Below are 23094 nucleotides of genomic sequence, written 5' to 3' on the forward strand. Positions count from 1 at the left end.
ACAATCCTGTGGAATGTGCTCTAGGATGACCCTGCTTGAATACGGAGGTTGAACCAGATGATCCCCTGTGGTCCCTTTCAACCTGAGTCATTATGTGATACTGAGACTTGTATGTTACAGTGTAGGATATATTGGAAACTAAAAATCATGAAGGAGGAGGCCAACCACTCTTCTTATTTTCTTTTCCCCTTTTTTTTTTTTTTTGAATTGGAGAGTGAATATGGAAAAGATGATTTTCATTACACAAGATATCAGCTGAAATACACAGGCAAGAAAGAATCTATATCGGAAATTTACCCATAAATAATAGCATGTGCCACTTCAAAAACAAAAGGAAAAGTGATTTAAACTGGAATGAGTTAAATACATTTAGAAGTTCACGCAATGCAGAGACTACCTAATGTTTATTGATCTACTTGTCAAGATCTACTCTGTGTACAACAGAGTTCAAAAAGGGGAAAAGACTTAAAGCTTATTTTAAAAAGGTTAATTACCTAGGGTAGAATAAAAAATCCAGGTAATAGTAACTGGGCAGTATAAGACAAAGACAAGTTTGTGCAGAGCTGAGAAAATCTTCCTAAAGAGGCATATAGCCTTTTAGCCTTAATTTGTAATTAAACACTACACATACTGAAAGAAACAATAGAATTGTACTTAGGAAAACAAATAATCATGAACAGGTATGCAGTGGACAACAGTGATTTCATAGGTGTTTTCCAGTTAAACTATTTCCAGTTAAACTCTATTTCCAGTAAAGCTATTTGGTTCTTCTGATTCTACTCCTTGCCAGCTTAACTCATTGTCTAAAGTTAGTGATATTAACTCACTACTATTTGCACAGGAAAAGTTGCTATAATCCCTCAGTGAGCCACTGCTGAGACAGAAACACATATTGAAGGCTGCATGATTTGATATAAGGTATTTTCAACCATGCAATATGCTTCACCTTATTTAACACCACCATGACATGTCCCCAGGAAAAATTCAGACGAAAGCTTGTATTTGAGAAGTGCTTTCTCTTCATCTTTTATATCCCTTATTGTTTTGCGTGTGAGAAAACCCTGCTCAGCAAGCCTGAAACCAACCATTGTGCAGTGGCACTCTTCCATGTAAGAAAGAATTGGCTAGGTTATAACCACATTTTCTTTTTCATAACATTAATCTTTAATGCTTTAGAAAATAACAAATTGAAAATGTTAGGTAGTATGCAGAATTATTTTTTCATGGCAGCAAGCCAAATTCTGATTTTATTTATTCATATGACTTATTCTTGATTACTGCTGGTATATACCTGAGCCTGGAAACTAGCCCAGTATTCAGAAAAGACCAGAAAACTTTTCCAAGACTGAAAAAGTAGTAGAAACTGACAAATATTAAAGTTTCAGCAGTTTCAGTTTTAAGCTGCAAGTATAAAGGGACATATGTGTATATCTATATCTTTATTATCTATAAATCTGCAATTCCCTGAACAGAGTTGGAAAGAGAGTTTGGAATAGCAAATGTAACAAACCACAAGTAAAGGAGTAGAGGATCTTCAGTTAGACAGATGACATGACTTATGACCATAAAGAATACAAAATGTAAAGAATATAAGATTCCTGTACTGCAAGGAAGATGGTAAAATTGCTTTATCAGACTGGGAAGTGTAAAATATTTACCCTTACGTATCTTTTGCATACTTTTTTGTACCCTTATAGTGTCCTTAAGCTAGACACTGTTGTGAAGACAGTGAACTAAGGGGGGGGCTAAGAACTCTGGTTTTAAGTGACCCTTTGGTTACTGAATTTTAAAGAGTACCAGTTGCATACAGGAGATAGATTTGAATATAAACACAGAAGAGAATTCTTGAAATCACCTTGATAGCTACTGCTATAAATGAACCACTTGAGGTGAATTTTCTTTATACTCATTGAATTACATGAATTTCCTGTCCGAAATCCACCAAAACATGGAAATAAAACCACAGAAACACCATAGCAAGTATAAAATACAAAAAAAAATTGTATTAGAGAGATATAAAGGAGTCACTTAAGTTGGGACTTAAGTACACCATGATGCACATTTCCCAATTCCATTACAAAGTATAGTCTCTCTGGTAAGGAGGTTTCCTCTACAAATGCAGCGAAGTCTTAGTATTTGTAATTTAAAAAGTCAAGTAATTTCTCATAGTAGGGGCGGCAGTATTAAGAGTGTCATGCTATAAGACTCCAGAACCAGTATAACAAGGATTATAAGCAGAAAGGTGTTGGATATTGTGTGTAGGGTGCAGGATGCTGCTTCTATGCCTTTGGGGCACTTTTGAAGCAGATATCCAACAGCTGCTTTTCATTTGCTCCAGTACTAAAAGGTAGTGAGTTGTAGTGGGTACCTCATCTTGCTCACACTGAATGACTGGTTCTTTTGTATAACTGTGCCCAAAGAAACTGACAGAAACCTCCCTATGAACACACCCTAGTCCACTCACCTAGTAAACTATTATGAGAGAGACTAAATTCTGTGCCATTCCTGGACTGCTATTTATAATGCAGTTCATCTGTAGTTCATGTGCATGTTATTTATAATGTAGTTCATCTACATTAAGTTTTGTTTTTATGTGCCTTCATATAGATTCATCAAATTAGCCAGGTTATTAGTTTGCTGAAATAATCTAAATACTTTTAAAGATCCTATAAACCACACAAGTAGATTGTCGGAGTCCAGGACATCCGTCTGGCTGCCCTGGCTGTCTCGAGACCCTGGCAGGGGTCTCGGAGACCCTGGCATGAAGGTAAAAACATCTGTGGCTTCGATTTTAGCCTGTGGAAAAAGCTGTCGATTTTGTATGAGGAATTACAAGCCACAGGGATTTGAGTGGTGTGATATTTAGATTAACACAGGATGGAAAAGTAGCATTTTGGGGTTTTTAGAATGTGATTCAGGGGGTCAAGATGGAAGAACTTGGGTGTGTCCTGGACTACTTTTCCTTCTTGTCCTCCATGTCTCGGTGTGATGGTGACACTTTTCAATTGGTTTAAGGCAGAGATTCACAGTCTAACAAAGATTATAGGAATTGGTAATAAATTGTAAACATACACACGTAGTTTTGAGTATATAAGGTGGGAGCCACCCGAGGCTTGGGGACAGAATGCCATGGCCTCCTTGCTAGCCAGAGCACAGCAGAACAGAGAAAGAATGTTTAGATAAGAAGAAATAAACAACCTTGAAAACGCAATTGGACGCATTCCAGGCTCCTTCTTTGGCTGTGTCGGGCTAGGAAGCAAAGACTCTTTATGATCTCAGGATCACCCTGACCTTCTGAATCCCGAGAAATTGACAGTAGATCTACAGTATTTACAGTTCTGTAGTCATACTTACACTATAGCTACTAACATATTGAGAGCTACTAAGCAACCTCTACAGTCTGGATTTCAGGAGTAAAGGCTCCTCTAATAATTTAATAAAGCACAAAGGAAATAAGGTTTCCTATTCACTGAATGACAACTCCAGTTTTTTCAATAAAGTGGAAGTTGGTAGCCATAAGATCCTGGCAAGTGATGAAGACAACAAGTATAAATGATTTTTTGAAAGGGCAAAAAAGAGGACCCTGGGAACTACTGACTTGTCAGCATCATCTCTGTGACTAGGAAGATCATGGGGGACAGGGAAGAGACACCAAGCAGGACCTCACCAAGGGCAAGCCCTGCCTGACCAACTCAATGGCCTTCTCTGGCTCCACCAGTGGACAAGGGAAGGTCTACAGATGTCATTTATCTGGACTTCTGAAAAGCCTTTGACACAACATCCTTCTCTCTAAACTGGAGAGGGAGGGAATGGATGGGTGGACTATTAGAAGGATAAGAAAGTGATTGGCCCGTTGCATCTAGAGGGTAGTGGTCAATGGCTCAGAGTCCCAACAGACATCAGTGACAAGTGGGGTCCCCCAGGGGTCTGTAGTAGAACCTGTGTTATTTAATATCTTCATTAATGACATAGACATATGGATCAAGCATACCCTCAGCAATTTTGTGGATGACACCCAGCTGAGTGGTGCTGTTGACATACCTAAAAGATGGGATGCCATCCAGAGGGACCTGGACAAGCTCAAGAACTGTGTCCATGTGAATCTTCTGAGGTTTAACAAGATCAAGTATAAGGTTGAGGAAAACCCTGGCACCAGCACAGGCTGGGGGATGAACAGATGGAGGGCAGCCCTGCCTAGAGGGACTTGGAGGCACTGGTGGGTGAGAGGCTGGGCATGACCCTGCCATGAGCAGTTGTAGTCCAGAAAGCCAAACATGTCCTGGGCTGCATCCAAAGCAGTGTGGGCAGCAGGGTGAGGGAAGGAATTCTGTCCCTCTGCTCTGGTGAGATCCTACCTGGAACCCTGCATCCAGCTCTGGGGTCCCAGCACAGGAAGGATAACAACCTGTTGGAGTGCCGATCCAATGGAGGGTCTTCAAGATGATTAGAGGGATGGAGCACCTCTCCTGTGAAGAAAGGCTGAGAGAGTTGGGTTTGTTCAGCCTGGAAAAGAGAAAGGGTGACTTAATTGCAGCCTTCCAGAACCTGAAGGGAGCCTACAAGAAAAATGGAAAAAGACATTTTTTAGAGTATGTAGTAACAGGACAAGGGGGAAAGGATTCAAACTGAGACAGTAGGTTTAGGTCAGATATGAGGAGGAAGTTCTTTACTGTGACAGTGGTGAGGCACGGGAACAGGTTTGCCAGAAAATCTGTGTATGCTCCATTCCTGGAAGTGTTCAAGGCTAGGTTGGATGGGGCTCTGAGCAACCTGGTCTAGCGGAAGGTGTCCCTGTCTGTGGCAGGGGGCTTGGAACTAGATTAATGTCTCTTTCAACCCAAAGCATTTACAATTTTATGATCAACAATATTATTTAGGGGGGGTGGAAGGGGGGGCGGGGGAGGAGAGAGAGAGAGAGAGAGAGAGAGAGAGAGGTCAGCATCAGCATGCTGATCCTCAGAAGTCGAATACTAAATTAGCAAATTTCCTGTTGACATTTTTATACAGAACAGCCAAATTACCAGGGAAATCTCTGTATTCATAAAAAAAAATTCAAAACAACTTACAAACCTGCTGGGTGTGGAAATACTTTTCATACATGTTTTGTTTACACAAGAAGCATATACTTGCAGGGTATAACGAAACTACTCACTATTCATTCTGAACAACCTGTGGTACTCAGGAGTTTAGTTTGCATATTAGTCAAAACCCTTTCCAATGCTTTCGTCTGTTCCTATCTTTCTAATTTGTGATTTTAAGTTCATTGTCAGACATTAATAAAGCACATCCTCAAAAAGATATGTGTAGATAAAATGCAAGAAATCTTTTACATTTCAGGAGCCAGCTCAGCCTCTTACAGTTGAGCTCTTTGCAACATCAATCTCCCCCATATACTTGAATCAGCTGTTTGACAATGTGTACCATTTTTTTACCAAAAACAAAACCTTGGTTGAACATGGAGTTAGAATCAAGGTCCTCTTATAGGAAATGACTGAGCATCAAAATGCATGATGATACTGTCCCTTCCTTTCCTCCTTTCTAATTAAAGGTAATTTTATTTTCAATAACTTTCCAACAAAAAACAAACTCTGCCCTGATTTTACAGCATATTCAAATAGTCTCAAAGCATTTTGATCTCAGGGTACATCTTTCCCAAAAGCCTTCTACAGCATACAGGGATCAGTGGACACACACATCTCTCAAACTGTCAAGGGAGGAGCTCAACCATAGTGTCTGGGTACAGATCAGGTTTTCTGAGCACTGCCAGACCTCTCCAGTTATTTTGTCAATTATACCTGCAAACATGCTCACTCAGTCATGCTGCATAAGCATCTGCACTTTTGCACATGGAAACCAGAATTTAGCACTCTAACTTTTAAAAGGTTTTTTGTTTTTTTTTTAATAGTAATGCAAATGGAAAGAAATTCAAGCACTAGGCAGAATAAATCACATGCAATCTAGGGGATGCCTGCTTAGGGGAAATCAGTTAGAAACTAAGTCCCGAGCATATGCTAAAAAATTACTTTGTATAAAATTAGGTATTACGAAGATTAATGTACAGATATAATTTGTTATCTCATCCCAGTTTTGGTCCAAAATGAATAATCAGAGACTTCACATAGCACAGACACAACTAAGCATTTCAGTTCACAGAATTTAAAATATAAAAAACCTTTTTGCATTAAAAGCAGAAAACAAAGCTCAGTCTCAATGCTGGAACACTAATAATAGATGTTATCTATGCAGCAGATTTATAAACAAGTCACAAAATTCACACAATTTGTGTCACAATTTGTGACACAAGTCACAAGTTATCAAAGTACAAACGATTTAACATTTAATTACTGCTGTCAGTAATGCTTTCAAGTAAGTCATATTCCAACAACTGTTAACTATGCTCCTTACATTTAGTAGACTCCATGATTATACTGTAAAATATACTTGCATATGACCACAGTATTTATTTATAGGATAAATTTTGTAAGATTTGCCCTTTGGCAAGTTTGTTGAGACCATTGTAGAAGAAAAATCCTGTAATTGGTAAAAGCTAAAGCCATATGAAGCTATGGAAAGCAGTCATCATCAAAACTGTTTATTTAATGTCATAAATATCTTTCCTGAAGATCAGGTAGTGACTTTAAAATCATATAATGTAATGAGAAAAATCAAGACTCCAGAAAGAACTGTGATCTGGTGTTTTGTATTTACCTTTGGTATTCCAGGAGTATCCAGCCAGTTCTGGAAGATACTTTCTACAGTTAACTCAGACCTTAAAAAAAAGAAAAAAAAAACCAAACAAACAAAAAAAAAAAAAAAAAAAAAAAAAAAGAAAAAAACAAAAACCAAAACCTTAGAATATATGCAAAAAATACCATTTTTTTCATGTGAAAAATAACCCTTTAGAATCTAGGCAAACCCTCTAAATTCAAGTATTGGTTGTACTAAAGTGGTACAACATTCTTTGTTTCTTTAATGAATAAAAACATCAGAGGTCATATGAGCAAATGAAAGGTAGATCAGGTTTTGTGTACTTAAAACTCAAATAAAAAATTTAGTGCTGATAAGGATTGACAGAGAAAGTGTTATGTGGTAAGCTACATTTATGAAACATTTAAAGTATGAACAGATGCTCTACTTCTTGTTACATGGATAAACTTTGGGATTTTAAAAAGCACTGATGGATATTAATTCTCAAAGTTACTAAATGTCTAATATACTTTAATTTTGTCCTTTCTGCACTTTCTTTATATCCTGATTATCAATTAAATCATAGAATAGTCTGGAGCTTCAACAAAAAGAAATAGTTCGTCATGATAAAGCTGTGTGAGACTGAAATAATCACACACATAAATATTTGTAAATTCAGAAACTATATCTGCACTTTTACCTTTGTAAAAAATAGGTTAGCTATTGTGGTATTTACTTCAACTCTGGTGGAAGACTTCCCAACTTGCAGGGAAGCCAAATAAAAATATGAAATAAAATAAAAATAATAAAAAAAATTTCACACATGCAAGTACTGAAAAAAGGAAGTCGAGTAAGCCCTCAATGAATATAAATATTTTGAGAATCAGAACATTTGTATATGGTCCTGTTCATGGTAATGCCTTGGCAAGATGCATTCTAATGCTTGCAGTTACTTTCACATATGTAATGTAGACTCAACCAACAAAGCATTCATGAAAAGAACAGCCATTTCCAAGCTCTGAATCAGGAAGGCAAACAATCCAATAAACAATTTAAACTGATCACAAGATTTAAATAATCAGCAGTCAAGAAGGAGCATTTCTACATAGCCAGGATTCTGAATTTTCAGGAAAACACCATTGTGTGTGTTAGATCACTATATAAATTAATTTTCTACAGAAAACCGAACATATATGTGATGCTTGTGTAGTGTTCTACGTTAAATAAAAGACTAAACATCTAGACTTGTTCCTTGTTATTTGTGCAAACTTACTACATTTAGAACATTTGACTGCTAATCCCTCAGACTATAATTATCTTCATTTTACCACTGTTCTCTAAAAATTGGTGTCTAGCCTTCAGTCAGGCCAGCTGAGTCCCTTGACTGGGAATAGTGATTAAGAGAAATATTTCCAGTTAGTGAATTTACTTTCCGCAGAAGAAGATGGTCTTGATTTCTTATTTCTGTCTTATTTTCTTACTAAAAAAGGTATATACAGAGCTAGCTTAAAACCGGATACCAAAATGTTATATAGGCAAAGGTGGATCACTTGGACTGTGCCATTTATTCTGTTTCAAGAAGCATAAGCAGGATAAAAATTTTTGCTATTTGTTATTGTATGAGTTAAACCCAATACAGCTTACTGTTCTAATGTTGAAGCAGAGCTAGGAGCTGGGAAAAATTCTTAGTTGCACATTTAATTTGTCCTACCAAGGCATAAGAAACATAGCCTCACCATGTCAGCCAATCCTTTTCTCCCCCATCCCCAGAAACTAAACCTATAGTGTGAGAAAAAAAATCTCTGCAAAATAACCTATGTTATATTTGCTATGTAGAACCATTTAATATACCCTCTATTCCATTTCAAAAACTGGCTTTGAAATGAGCTTATGACACTGAGGGGAATCACAGTGTTCTGACACCACACTAATTCAGGCAGAAAACACTGCAAAGTTTCTCAGTCTCTCCTAAAACTTTGCCATTTTTCTCAAGAGCAAGACCAGTAACACTGCTTTTTCTCTGCCTGCAGTGCCCAAAGTTTCAGAAAAACACCTGTCATACGACCATATACAATCTTTGTTTGTACTTGCACACAAGTACTTCATTTAATTCCAAATTAGGATATTCTTGTTGGCACCTATCAAAAAGCAACTTGTTTAAGAGGCATTCACTATTTTTTTAAAAATACATTAGTAATGAGCAGACTATTGCAAAGATCTGCTCTGAATCTCTTAATTGTCAGTACTGAAGAACTATGAGGATGTTGGAAATGCTTCTGCTAAACTGTTTGACTTAGAAATGGCCTCCAAAAATTATCACAAACAGACTGCCATCTCAAAACAAGTGTCCTAGAGAAAGAACAGAGAGCCTGATATTTGTAGAGGCTGCAGTTCAGGAAGGGCATTTACCACCTGCTTATGTTGCAGTTAAGCATCTGTAAGGACTTAAATCTGGTGTTTGTGTGAATTCCTGAATGGCCTTCTGGTTAAGGTATTGGACAGTGGGATCTGTGTTGAGTTGACTAGCACTAACTCTTACAAGACCAAGTTTCTTCAATTGCTTTCTAAACAGTTCCCTAGCGTAAAATGAGAACGTGATTACATCCATTATCTCAACCTTTGTTTATTTGTTTAGATGATAAGCCAAATCAGCCTAGGAATGATCTAACATCACACACAAAGTTCATATTCAACATTTTAAAACAAAGTCTGTAAAATACTAACATTAATGATAATTTGAAAATTGGCATTATAAAAGATGGCTGTGCATGAAGTTTTCACTGCACAAGGCTCCAAGGTACTCTGCAAACTTTAACATAAACCCACTTAATGCCTAAATCAAGGATAAAAAACATCAAAGTGTGCAACTTCTTTTTTAGGTAAAGGAAGATAGAAAAGTCTGCCATATCCAACTGAAAATATGCAAACAAGCATATCTGCTTCATCATACATTTGTACACATCAGTAATTTTCAAAGTAAGCTATTCCAGCTAAATATGGAGGCATAATTAGAGCAAATCAAAACACAATGGTGAGGGATTCTGTCAACTAGACATACCTTCCTACAGATAAATTGTCTTTGGATTTTATCCAGCATATATATTTTGGCTTATTAAAAAAAAAAAAGAGTAATCAAGACCACTGGGAATAATTTTTCACAATTATTTGCTTCAGTAGTTAGGTGCCTACCAGCCACTTGTCTCATTCAAAATCACCACATTCACAACAATGTGCATGTGAATCAAAGAAAGCAAGTGTGAAAGAAAGAGATACACCTATATAGCTGAGTAATTTGAAATTGAAGCATTATTTTAGTACTTAATTTACTATTTGTGAAGACATCTAAGCAATGTGGTTGGTGAACTTGGGTTATTAACAGTACAAATAGCAGAGCTATAACTCAAGCCTTCCTTTGTCCATCATGTAATATTAAAACCATAGCTTATTAGTAGATTTGCTTGCTTTATTGAATGAAATTAAATAAAAATACCAGCAGAAAACCCCTATGAGCAGAACTGACCTGCTCAAAAATCTTTTGCAGTCTTAAAATAGCTGCACATGCAGCAACTCTGATTTATCTAAGACTCATGAAACCCTCTGTTACAAGGGTAAACACTGATTCTTTGCACAGCTCACATGTTGAGCAGATGTGGAAAGGATCAACTTACAGCAAAGACTATGGGTGTAAGCCGTGGGGAGAATATAGCCACTGGAGTTTTATCAAATCTAGTGCATTCTGATATACAGACACATAAGAAGGGGTTTCTTGGTGTTTCGGTTGTTTGGTTTGGTTTGTTTCAACATAGTGAAGTTTCAAATTATATGAATATAATTTGAATAAATAAAATGCCTCAATGGTATAAAATAAAAAATAATAAAACTTATCCGTGGGAAGTATTGTAGATTTTCCACAGAAAGGCAGAGATAACGTGAGACTCTAGCCAGTGCACGCAATATTTTAAAAGGCTTTGTAAACAGAGAAGGTTAATGATCAATATTTGGTTGTCATTCTTTCCATTAATCCTTCACTCAGACAAATAGTCAGTCTTAAAGGTAAGTTAAGAAATTATAAAGGACCATAAGGTACTGCTCAGCTTAACTGATGTCAGTATTCCGCTGCAGTCCAGAAACAGAAGGCTCCTGCCTCACAGCATGGATTCCTGCAGCTAACATGCCATTATAATTGAGTCAGAGCAGGAAGTGAAGTAGCCATATAAAGCAGGCATAGAACTGTCCTCCTCCAAGTACAGAAGGCAGCAAAAATCAATAAAAAGTTACATCTGGATCTTGGAGCTATTCATCACTGGGAATGTAGTAAAAAATCTCCTTTGAATAAAAACTAAAGGAGTTAAGTACTTGGAGTGAGAATCTTTTAGATCCAGTCTCTGTGTCCAATAGTAGAAAGCTAAAGTTACATTACTACATTGTAATAACTGCAGAAAATTTCCACACTGTTTCATGATAGTTTTCTGCCAGTGTTCATCCTGTTCTCATTACAAAAGTCTCCCATAAGCCAAGTTCTATTTCTAGCTACATAGTTTGCCCCTGTTGCCACAGGTGAGGGCAAGATTTGGTTTGATTAACTACTACAAATGTCTCTTTACTTCTTTTAAATACATCACAAACTACAGTGTATTAGAGTGCTTAATATTTGTCAAGTTTGAAGTAGTTTAAACAGTTTAAATTTTACTTAGTAGAACTGCACAAGCCTGAGAGGTTTTATGTGCTACACAGTATTTTTGCTCTAATATTGAAATGCACTTCATTCCTACATCAAACTTTGTGCAAAAAAGCATTCATCAGCAGATGATCTCTAAAAATACTTGATTTTTATCTTTCTTCCCTTTTCTTTTACCTCAGGTGAGTATTTCTGTACTGGCCACAGAATGTATTCAAGAATGAAAAAAACCATCCTTCCAGCAGATAAGAAATAAAGACCTTCTGTATATCAAGATTCCTTGCATTGCTGCTGATACCTGCCAAGTTATTTTGGCAATAGATAGTTCAGATATGCTATATATATGACTGTAAAATGAACTACCATGTATCTGAAATGTCTTTTATACATTCTGGAATGTGATGCATCAGAAATGGACTCACTTCTTTTGCATTAGTCTCATTGAAAGTTTAGGTATGTTTTTAGGCAGAAAAAGGGATGCTTACACAACAACATTTTGCACTGGGTTTAGAGTTCAGAGAAACACAAGTAAAAAATAAAAGGAAGGAAAACAAAAGTTTTTTTTTAACATGCCAATGTATAATCATACCATTAAAAATCACTTTCACATCTATTTCTCATAGAAATATATACCTCATTATATTTGGGCTAGAAACTAGATTGAATCATACATAGAGAGTATTATCCACTACATCACTGGAGAATGTAAAAGCACCCAAACAAACCTGAGATGCCACAAAACATATTTTCTCAATGGTAACAAGCTTCTCTGTTCCTCAACCATCAGGAACAGAAGTGTATCACTAAAATACTCAATACATTTGACCTCTCTGAAGATCATCTTTTTTTTTTACTCCAAAGCACTCAGACAGAGTTACAAACACTTTTGCAATCCTGGCCTTCAACACTGTATTTTTCAAGTGAATATTTTTAAAAACTGTAACATGTAAAGCTCCTCTACAAAAGACTCTTGATTTGTAGCACAATCTAGAATAGCACAGAACAACCCAAAATTTAAACCTTACAGTGCTTCTAAAGACTATCACCTTCAATCCCTCACAGTAACACAAAGGAGTATTTTGAAGGACACGTCTGGCAATTAACACTTAATTTACATTCTTGCTTTCCATTTTTCCTCACGCAGCACAATCTGTGACTGAGAGGGGATGGTATCAGACTCCGTGAAAAAATCCATCTTCTCTGGTATCCCAGATTCACAGCAAAGTTCTGGCATCCTTGCTTTAGGGCGCCATGTGCCAAAAGTAGCTGGCAGGAGAATCACAGGTCAGTTTGAGCAGGCAGCTATGCCTGGCACTTCAGAGTGCACAGTGAACACACGACATCACCTCTGACCTGATATGTAAGTTAAAGGCACTGTTTGGGGAGAGGATGGTATAGGATAACCACAAGTCTCATAATTTTTTGTGTATATAGGTAATGGGAATCTTCAGGCTAGCACTATTTCTGGCAAGCATATATTAAAATCTTATTTCTACATATTTCTTTGGTTTTTCTAGCCCAGTTCTTACTTACTGTTTTTGTTTAGGAATGTCTTCCAAAAGCATGTTAAGAAAATCCTGGAAAACGAACAGAGGAGCACAGTTAGTATGCTTATGAAGCCATAACCCTGTGTCTTCACTGCTAGTGAGAGATTAAAGACTACAAATAACAGAATTATAAGAAAAAGTTTATATATCCACTATAGTGATATAATGACAAAATAATGTATATTGCTATTTATACGATATACATTATATTGTCAAGTTTTCCAACTCATTCAAGCAAGGAATGTCAACATTGAAAGAAAATGGGCTTGAAAAACCTCCTGACTATTTTAACACAATTTCACATTCCTACTTTTATTTTATCTATAATAGACACACACAAACTATATTTAACACTGTTAAAGGCTGCAGATTTACATACAAGTTAAGAAACACCAAATTTAAAGGTGTTTATGCTCTCCTCACTGTGCTTATGTTACCACGTTGTTCTTAATTACATAATGACATAAAACTTTTTCTTCCTTAGTGCACATGCCTGATTAGACCACATCTACTCCTCATTCCATGACAAAATTTGCAATACTGCTGATAACCACATCACCTGAGGAGTAAATTCTTCAAATAAAAGGTAGCTAGAATTTCTTTACATCACCTGAGGAGTAAATTCTTCAAACAAAGGGTAGCTAGAATTTCTTTAATGGTTTTACAAAGATGATGCAATGCCAACGGAAGAGCGCTACTATCATCCTCACTTACACCAGTAAGGTTCTCTGGCACCCTATGTTCTACACAATTTTAATGACAATCACTTTGACAGAATACACTCCTTTGAACAAGCACATAATAATAGGATTTATTAATATGAATTATTCATTTATATCCTGTTTAAAACCAATGCATCTGCTTTATTAATACTAATCTTTGTGGAGACAAGTTTCATAGGCTAATAATGTTCCTCACTTCAGTATACAAGTACAGGCTGACTGTACTGTACAACAATTGCAAATCATTGCTCTATAAGGTCTTGAAAAATGTTTCCTACAAGGCAGAAATCTTTTGTTTATGGACCATGCCATAATAGTCAACAAAAGATACTGTTTCTCTGTCTGAGTATGGCATTGTTAGGGAATCAAAATAAGACTGATTGCAAATTGAAACTATTGGTAACACAGTTAAGCCTTCCTTCTTTAGATTATAAGTGAGACTCAGGCTGCATTGCAGTGGCTTATAACAAGAAGTAAATTACATAGTGCTGGGTTCTGTTGCTGTGGCAAGAACGCCATCATTAACTGTGTCAGGAATAATTTTTTCCTAGTCACAGTGTATTGCAGACATGATGATGATGATAATGTGTGAAATCCCTTTATTTCATACAACTACTTGTAGTTTTGCTGTATGTAAACTTTATATTCTGTATATAAACAGAGAACTACTGTCTCCTTCCACTTGTGGAAATTTTGCTGGAGATACATAGTAAGCTTACATGCAAATAAAGAATATAGTATAAGAAAGATCATAATTAGAGTTATTTCAAAAGTGTGTGAATAGTAAACCTGAAGTGGTTATCCTTCACACTATTCGCACTGTGTATACATTAAGGCAGCTAGATTGCCTGGTTAGATTCCATCAACTTTTCATAAGCAATCACACAGTGGATGGTTTTATAATCTGTATACTATACTATGAAATTAAGCATCTCCTTTGTTTTCCAAACACCAAGAAAAAGGCACTGTCATTCTACACGCCTTCTTAAAATTAGGATTAATCTATCATATTTTAACTGCTCGTATTTTAATGCTCCAAAACAGAGTAGGAAAGCAAATTACCACTTACCCCATATTAACATGGCTTTTAACACTTGCCTATTATCAAGTCTGCATGATGCATCTCATTATAGGTCTGACTTTTCAGCTGTTTATAATTTTGTCATTTTAACTATTTGTAGTGAAATTTTACTCTCAGACTACTTTTTCTTCCTCCACAGATGAAATGGTTCAGAAGTGTCCAGGAGAAAAGTCAGAGGATAATGTGGGGGGTTTTAAGATTTGATGCCACTTCTTTAAGAAGTTTCAGTTATTTTACACTTTGAAGCAAAGACTTGTGGATGACTATGGTAATCATAACTAAATTCTGGATCAGACCATAAAGTAAATTATAGTTTGGGTTTTTTTTTTGTTTTTTTTTTTTTTTTTTTGTTTTTTTTTTTGTTTTTGTTTTTGTTGCAATTCAATGAAGGTATAAAAATATATATGAGTTAGAAACTACACGCTACCACAGTGCTGCAATATTAACTGATTAAATAATATCACTTTTATATGTATTCCTGTTGTTCTGACCTGGCTAGAGACCCCAAGGCTAGAAAACAACTTTTCTCTATATAAAGAAACTGTTATTCTGCAGTTTGTGGAATTCTACTGACATTTGGCCAAGCTGAAAAAAACACTGAAAAAATGAATCCAACACATTTACTAAGGATCTGCTAGCTCCTCATAATTAAATTTCCTGGTGACTCTCATCCACTCTCACCATAGTCCTGACTGAAGTCAATAACTTTAATCACAGCTTTAACACTGGGCTTCTGCTCGGCAGATCAAATCTGGATACAGACTGTGAATTTGACATCAAGGAGAAATTTTGTTTGCTTTGTTAATGGATGTACTGTATCTGAGTTAAAAGAAAGAAGAGCAAGGAGACCCAAAAAGTGAGAAATAGGTTGAAAGAAGTAACTAGAAATGAAGGCTACTTAAAGCATTAAGTAGATATATGTGGTGTTAGAAGACCTTTTATTTCATACCAAAAGATGTTTTATTACTACTCCAACTTTTGCCTTGAGCAATGGCCAGCAAGTTTCTACCCATGAACTGTTTTGGAGCATCAGGCAAGTATCTTTCCTTGAACACACATATTGATATCAAAGAAAGAACACTCAATATTATAAGACAAATTAGGTCTTCATATTAAAACCTCAAATCCACACATTTCAAGTACTCTATAACCAATAGATACTTCTGTTTAAATTCTTTGACTGAAATACAGTGGGGTGGATAAAACAGTGGAGATGTCATAACTGAAAGTGACAAATCCAAATGGACATTCACTTGGCAACCAATAAACTTCGACTACACTTGCATCCGGTTCCTTGAAGGAATAACCCACTCAAAGTTAAGGTGTTCCTAAAAATTATGCAGTTTGTAAATAACATAACTAAGTGGCAAATATTAATTTGTTCCTTCTGGGTGGGAAAAATAAATAATGGCCACCCTTCTAGTTTCCTGTTTATTTGGAATTCCTTCCCTAGACATTCTTCTGGCTTTTGGTGACAATCCCAGACTGCACCTCCAAAAAGACAACTTCCTGTCTAGAGCAACCAAGACTCCCCCACTGTAAGTTTTATTATCAGGCCAGAATTATTAGCCAGACAGCTTAACAGTGTAAGCCCCAGGAGATGAAACCTCTGTCTAGCTTTAGTCAAAAGTCAATTTGTTGCCCATTATAACAGACAGAACCATACGAAAATCAAAGTCCACAAACAATTCATTTTCCAATGTATTTTTATTTCAAGATGAAATGGAACAACAGCTTTAACTCTGTTATGAGTACCAGCAATTTGCACTTCTTTCTTTTTATTTATAGTCAAAACACTCCAGTCATTATTTTAAAAGTTCACTCAAAGCAATTAGTAAGTTAATTCTCTCATAAAAAGAAAAATGGAATATTTTTTTTAATCCTTCTCAAAGATTCCAGATTTGCATTACTCATCTGTTGCTACCTCAACTAAAATAAAGCTACTAATAAAAATCTAGTAAGCATGCAAGCAAAATGAAGGAAAAAGGCAAACTGATTAATGTTTCACATCTGAAGTAATTTCCTTGCACCTGCAGCTCCCATCTGGGAAAATTACTACAAACACTGCTTAAAACAAGACTAGTATTCATAACATGGGCAATTTTTCACTCTTTTACTTTCCCTCATTCCCACAATTCCTAAACCTGGGAACTTTTACAGTTTTTCTGGACAAGGTGAAAGTATAGCACTATAATATTTAAACTTGACAGTTGCACCTCTATTTATTTTTAATCTTTTATTCATTTAAACACTAACAGCATATTTGTTCAAGAAGGATCTTGAATAAGAAACTTTGTACTAAGTTGACTTCATTTCTTCTGCTTTAACAACTCCTGCTGTGATTCCTTATCTACCTATACCAGACCCTAACAAAAAACACAATGTTAAAGATTACTTACAAAGACAGAAAATGTGTTTTAACTGGATATTGGCCTATCACATTTGCATTTTTCAGTGACCAAAAACCTGTATTACATTAAAATTCTTTTCCCAATAATTTCACTAGGAGCTGGATTTAGGCTGATGGTAGACATGGTAAAAGCACAAAAGCAAACAATAGAAGTTTTAATGTATAACACTTTCTCCACCATATCAGGTGGTATTTCGACAAGAAGAAAAGCACCTTTCTTTTTCTTTACATATATTAAGCACATAGTTATGGACATATTGCACATATCCAAATAAAAAGTAGCCCGAAGAAACAGAAGTTTAACTTTTGCTCCAATAATTCGATAACAAAACACTGAGCAGTTTTTTATCCAATAACCAAAATGGATGTTTCTGGGTGTAGTATTTAATCTTAGGAGACTGGACTTTCAATTTGTAAGCTACAAATTGACACTTCATAGCTAGACAAAGGGAGAATTCTCTAGTGTATGTGTTAGCTAGCTACCATGACTAGTAGTACCGTCTGCTGAACATTTTGCAGCATTCAAACAGTCTACTAACAAAACTCACCCCACATCAACCAGGAGAAACAAGCTAACATTTTCTTACCAAAATCTGAGCATCTTTCTTACCACCAGCTTAAAATGCCGGGCTTCTTCTTGTTGTTAGCAGTCTTATGACTTCTGTTATTTTCAAAATTCTTCCAGCTATGTAATAGTAAGGCATAATTTTTATGATTTTGAACACCCTAAAGTTGACAAGGCTCATATAGTCATTGGCATTTTCCACACTATGCCAAATGTAACTGCTACGGTCTCAATAACATGACACAGAAAACAGCTGCAGCAGTGTTAACTCCCTTAACACCCCAAACATTCCTCCACAGGGCAGAAATGCTGAGTTAAGAGCTACTGCTCCTAACTTCTGGGTGACTTGACATAGAAATCACAAGTTTTAAGATACCTGGGCATACATCTCACCCCATAAGACTGAGATTCTAAACAGTATGCATGCAAGGAAAAAATCACTGTGGCTGGAAGAAACAGCAAGTGTTAGACTTCAGTAACACAAAATCAGAGGCCCTTACTCAGTGTTTCAAGGAGACATTTATCACTGTCCTGAATATCCTCAAATATTTCAACCATAAGACAGCTTCAGCAAAGAAGGTGGTTTCAGAAAGTCACTCATAGCCCTTCTCTTCTCTTTTCTGTCACCCCTCACTGTCATCACACTGCTCTTCTAGCAATGCTAAATATTTGTTGTGTTGTGGGTTTTGTTCCAGGCGTTTTTTTTTTTTACCATAATGAGTTCAGTGACCTGGTTCATAGAAATCCCCATGAATGGTTGTTTTCACAGCATTACTGAAGCAAGAACCTGCACTGCTATTTGTGCAAGCTGGATTCATCACCAGTGACAGGATTCCTAGAACTCTGGGCTTACAGAGCTATGTAATTTTCTAAATCAAAACAAAACTAGAGCCAGTAGTTACAATACTTTTACAGAAAGACCTAGCAGGAGGTAAATTTCTACTTATAACCCTACTTGGCTTTGTCCTTATAGGAAATAGGGTGAAATTAGAAGCATGGAATGAAATAGCATGCAGAGAGAAAGAAAATAAATTCATAAGTATAATTTCTTATCTTTCAGAAACAGAGAGGATTTAGGGAAAAGACAACCAAAAACCAAAAGCTAAAAGATCACAGGCAATAATTCCAGTATGGTATATGACCCTATCTTTGAGAACATCAGTACCTATGAACGTTGGCCTTATGAAGTATCATGTTAAATAAAAATCCCTAATTGTTTATATTATTGCATTCTAGCAGGGTGTCATTCAGTGTCACCGTGAAAAAAATGTTCTGCCCTCTACCAGGTGGGAATTTTACCTATATTGTGAAATTACAATTGCCTCTCCCCTTACATCACAACCAGAAATTATGATTTTGGTAGCCAATCCAAACATTTGGATTTCCTCACCCAAAGGTGAGGAGCAAGCCCAAGCACAATACCTGAGAAAGGACGAGCTGCCCATGGAACTTAACAACAAATTTCCGTAAAGATGCAAGGTATAAGACCTCTCCTATCGTCCTTGCCAGAGATCGTAAAAGAAAATAACCCTGCAAAAAGTTAAGGCAGAAGCTATGAATTTTCTGATATCTAGAAGACTGAAGTCTTTATGATATAAAGCAATCTCTGTAAAAATCAGCTGACAACACTCACCTTCAAATAATGAACCTGCATGAAGATTTTTTCTGCTTTAAGACCATATTTGACAACAGAGGCTCCAGACTCACTCAATTCTCCTGTGCTTTCCTTTTTGGGCCTAAAATGGAAATACACTAATTAAGTTTTGGATAAGTAATGAAAGAAATAAGTCATACATTACAAGTTCTGATACTGTAAAGCACTGTATGGCATAGTAACCTTAAACACCTGTGACTAGTTTAGTCTTTTTCTTCACCATAAGTATATAAATTTACTTAGACAGTCAAGCAAGTCAATTTTCTTCTAAATAAAATTCATCAGTACATTGGTGTAGTCTTTTTACAGCCAGCATGACACCAGGTTGCATGTCATTTTCCAGTGCAGACACCTTATGAAAAAAGATAAAAAAATAAACAAAAACAACATTTTAAGGGAAGGGGAAGTGGAGGGGAAAACAGTGAAGTCACTACGTTCAACTAGAGTTTTCTCTTTTTTTTTACCTGAACTTTGGCTTAACAGCTTACATGACTATCCTTGCAAGAATAACCTCCTTCATCTGCATGGAATAGACTGCTGCAGAAAGTGTCCTGATTTTCATTTTTCCATTTGGGTTGAAAGAAAAGTAGTTCAAATTTTAAAAGAGGAAGTATTTTGCACACAGGTTTGAGGTTTACAGACAATTACTACAGAAAAAATTACAGAAAAAAATACTATTTACTGCCTGATTTAAAATGTAATACAGCATCTGGTATGCCGCAAATATACAACAGTTATGTGTGGAGGACTTTTAGACCCTAAAGAGTACAGACTGAAACTAAAGAGAAGCTATGCAAGCATTTTTTCTTCATTTGTAAGAAGTGCCTTCACAGGCATAGTACTGAAGATCATCTAGATTTTTTTCTTCCATTCAGGAAACATCCTAGCTAACAGTAGTCTGAGAACAGTTGCCTAACCCTGTGACTAAAACAACCTCTCCAATTCTAAATGTGGATTTTGAAAGGGCCAATCTTTGAAACCAAATGTCTTTCCCTTCATTTCTGTAGAATAGGGGAAATATGGGCCACAGCAATGCAAGATCCTTCAAACCACACCACTCACACAGGAGGGATTTCAGGAGTTTTGTGATCAAATTTTTTTCCATATCTGTGTCTCATTTGACAAAAGTGTTCTTTCTTTTTTATATCTGTGTCATGGTTTCTTATTACAGTTTTGTCCAGAGTGATAAATCGCAGTGGTTTTAGACATTATTATTAGGGCCTGTGCACATGAAATCCACTATACAGAAAATTTTCATAAAATGTAACAGTTTGGAATAAAATAGAGAGAAAAAAACAGATTGAATTTTACACTGTGTTTCTGACACAGTCCTCTTCCATGTTATCATTCATAAACATCTTTCTAGATCTTCACTCGATATTGAAAGAACAATACCAGTAACTGTTTTCTTATTCTATGGCAAGTCCAGTTCTTTCAGAGTGTGTAAAAACTGCAGAGCCACTGTAGGAAAGCAGAAATCCAGCTATTTCCCTTCTGGATCCAGTCTCCTGGAAAGAAGACCCGCTGACATTCCATACATGACTTTTCATCATTCTCTGCATACATAAAACACAAAAACTGCTTCATTTCTCTTAATAAATAGCCTCGTCTATTGACTTTGAAAAATAGAGTTTGAGCACAGGCTACAGAACCAACACTAAATTGAAATCTCTCTCATAATCACAATTATTCTAAATTAGGCAACCCTATTAACCATATTTTCTTCCTCCTCTGACTTTGTGCCTGTGTAGATCCTAGGACTGACCAGAAAGAAGTATTGAATCTGGATGATGGTAGTGAAGAATTCCATACAGAAAATATATACACATTCCTTTGCAACGGCTGTATATATATATTCTTGAAAATGTCTGTAAAGGAGTGTAACTATTTAGAATGTAACCCTGTTCTCTGCTATCAGGACTTCAGAACACTATTTTAATGCAATTCTTACTGTATTTACCAGACATTGAAAGTACAAAGATTGAAATTTTGGTACACTGACCTACAAAAGCTGCATCTAATCTGGTAGATAAAGTCTATCATAATGCTAAAGGCAAGATGTCTCAAAATATTCAAGATGCTATCTGGCACATTTTAAATACCAGCAAATTTCTGAAGGAGGTAGAAGATGCTGCTTTCTGTTTGCTGGGCAGATGAGTACATTGCACTAGTAAAAGTACAATGCACTGGGATGTCCTTGGTAATTAAATGCTCTGATGTGCCAGGTGGTCATGAAAACTTATGCAGAGACTGTAAGACACCATCTGAAAACACAGTTCCTATCAGATAGAATAAAACTCTTCAAACCTGACCTACGGAACTCTTCAAATCTGACCTACAGAGCAGTCAGAAGCATTGCTTCAGGACAGAATGGACCTGACACAAGTGGAACTCAGAGACTAATTTAGAGTTAGATATCAACATTGGCTTGCCTTAATGAATAACCACAAGATGCAGTTCAGCCATAAGGGCCAGGAGACGAAACAAATGTCCGCACCAGCTTTATTCTGCAGAACAGAATGGTCTTCTTTGCTTTCCTAACAGGGAAGATGAGAGTGCTGAATGAGAGTGCTGGTGTTGATGACCACCAGCAAAACAAGTGCCAAGACCTTTTTCATAGGTGCTTTTATCCCTGCAGGTTTCTTTCAAATTCTGTGAGAAAATAGGCACAAGTCTGTTTGAAGTCTCATCCTGTATGAGCATGGATGTTCCACAAACTCCTTCTTCAGTGTTAAGATTTGCTCATGCTGCCTTTCAGAGCTGCTGTGTGTTGAAAAGACACTTATCCAATTTCTTTCTTATCTGATCTCTTTTTTTACAGGTAGCGTATGACACACTACTTACTATAACATAATACCAAGTACCCATAATAAGAAGAAACATCAGGCTGATAACCAGTTTGCTGAGTGGCTTTCACCCACTCTAAAAAGGTATTCATTTGATGGATCAAAAATTGATAGGATCAGCTAGTAACTTTGGGGCAAATTATTCTAGCTGTCAGGAGAAAGCAAAAATAATCATACAATCAGCAGGGAACAAAAAAAGTAATGGAAGAGTGAGCTTATGCTAGGGAAGAGTGAGTTGGTTGATTTTATTCTTCATTAAATGATTAGCAAGAAGTAACAAATAGTTATAATTTACCTTTAATATTGTGTATAAAAGTACAAGTTAGAACTAGCCCAAGCCTTAGTACAGGCTCACAACCCAGACCAAGGGCCAGGACTGAGATTTTCTCTCTTACATGCCAATTCTGGAAAGCATGAGGACATATTTTCAGAAGGATGAAGAAAAGGAAAAAAAAAAGCCCAGTAAATATGCAAAAAGAGAATTTATTCACGTCCATGCCACAAAAGTAGTAGAAAATATTTATATCTGATTGAAATCAGTAGGAAGTCCTTAAATGCAGTCACAAGGAGCTAGACATATCAGAGAAGAAGAAATGGCCAGAATTACAAAGTGGCATCATGTGCCTGGCCTGAAGTGTTTATTTGAGATACATTTTTCAAATGAGAAATTAATTTTTAACTCTTTTGTATTAGCATTAGGAATACTACTATTGAAAAAGTGCTTATTATTCTGTCTAATAAATGTGCAAGTCAATAGAAAGCATAAGTTTCATTTTCAAAATAAATCAAACTTTGAGTTTCAAACTACAATGGATTATGGCCCTTGGAAAAATTATTTTGAAAATTTACACCACATAACATTTGATTAAAAATAAATACAAAAGACAACAAATGTGATTCCATA

General features: G+C 36.2%; 1 protein-coding gene across 9 annotated transcripts in view; it reads right to left on the reverse strand.

The window, feature by feature from the left end:
• Window positions 1-23094, reverse strand: part of AOPEP (aminopeptidase O (putative)) — a 194324-nt gene that overhangs the window by 94832 nt on the left and 76398 nt on the right. For 7 of the 9 annotated variants that reach the window (XR_010994526.1, XM_068176670.1, XM_068176667.1 and 4 more), the window contains exons 8-11: window positions 19324-19426; window positions 19113-19220; window positions 12899-12942; window positions 6709-6769 (exon numbers count right to left, since the gene is read on the reverse strand). Coding sequence is in view for 7 of the 9 variants with exons in the window: in XM_068176670.1 (XP_068032771.1) it covers window positions 6709-6769; window positions 12899-12942; window positions 19113-19220; window positions 19324-19426 (316 nt within the window). In the remaining 2 variants the exon portion in view is untranslated. Of the gene's footprint in view, window positions 1-6708; window positions 6770-12898; window positions 12943-15206; window positions 15301-19112; window positions 19221-19323; window positions 19427-19556; window positions 19697-23094 lie in introns of those variants that run through there. The other 2 variants (XR_010994527.1, XM_068176673.1) reach the window with 2 other exon arrangements.

Source organism: Anomalospiza imberbis, chromosome Z (assembly GCF_031753505.1).
Source record: "Anomalospiza imberbis isolate Cuckoo-Finch-1a 21T00152 chromosome Z, ASM3175350v1, whole genome shotgun sequence".
Lineage (NCBI taxonomy): Eukaryota > Metazoa > Chordata > Aves > Passeriformes > Viduidae > Anomalospiza > Anomalospiza imberbis.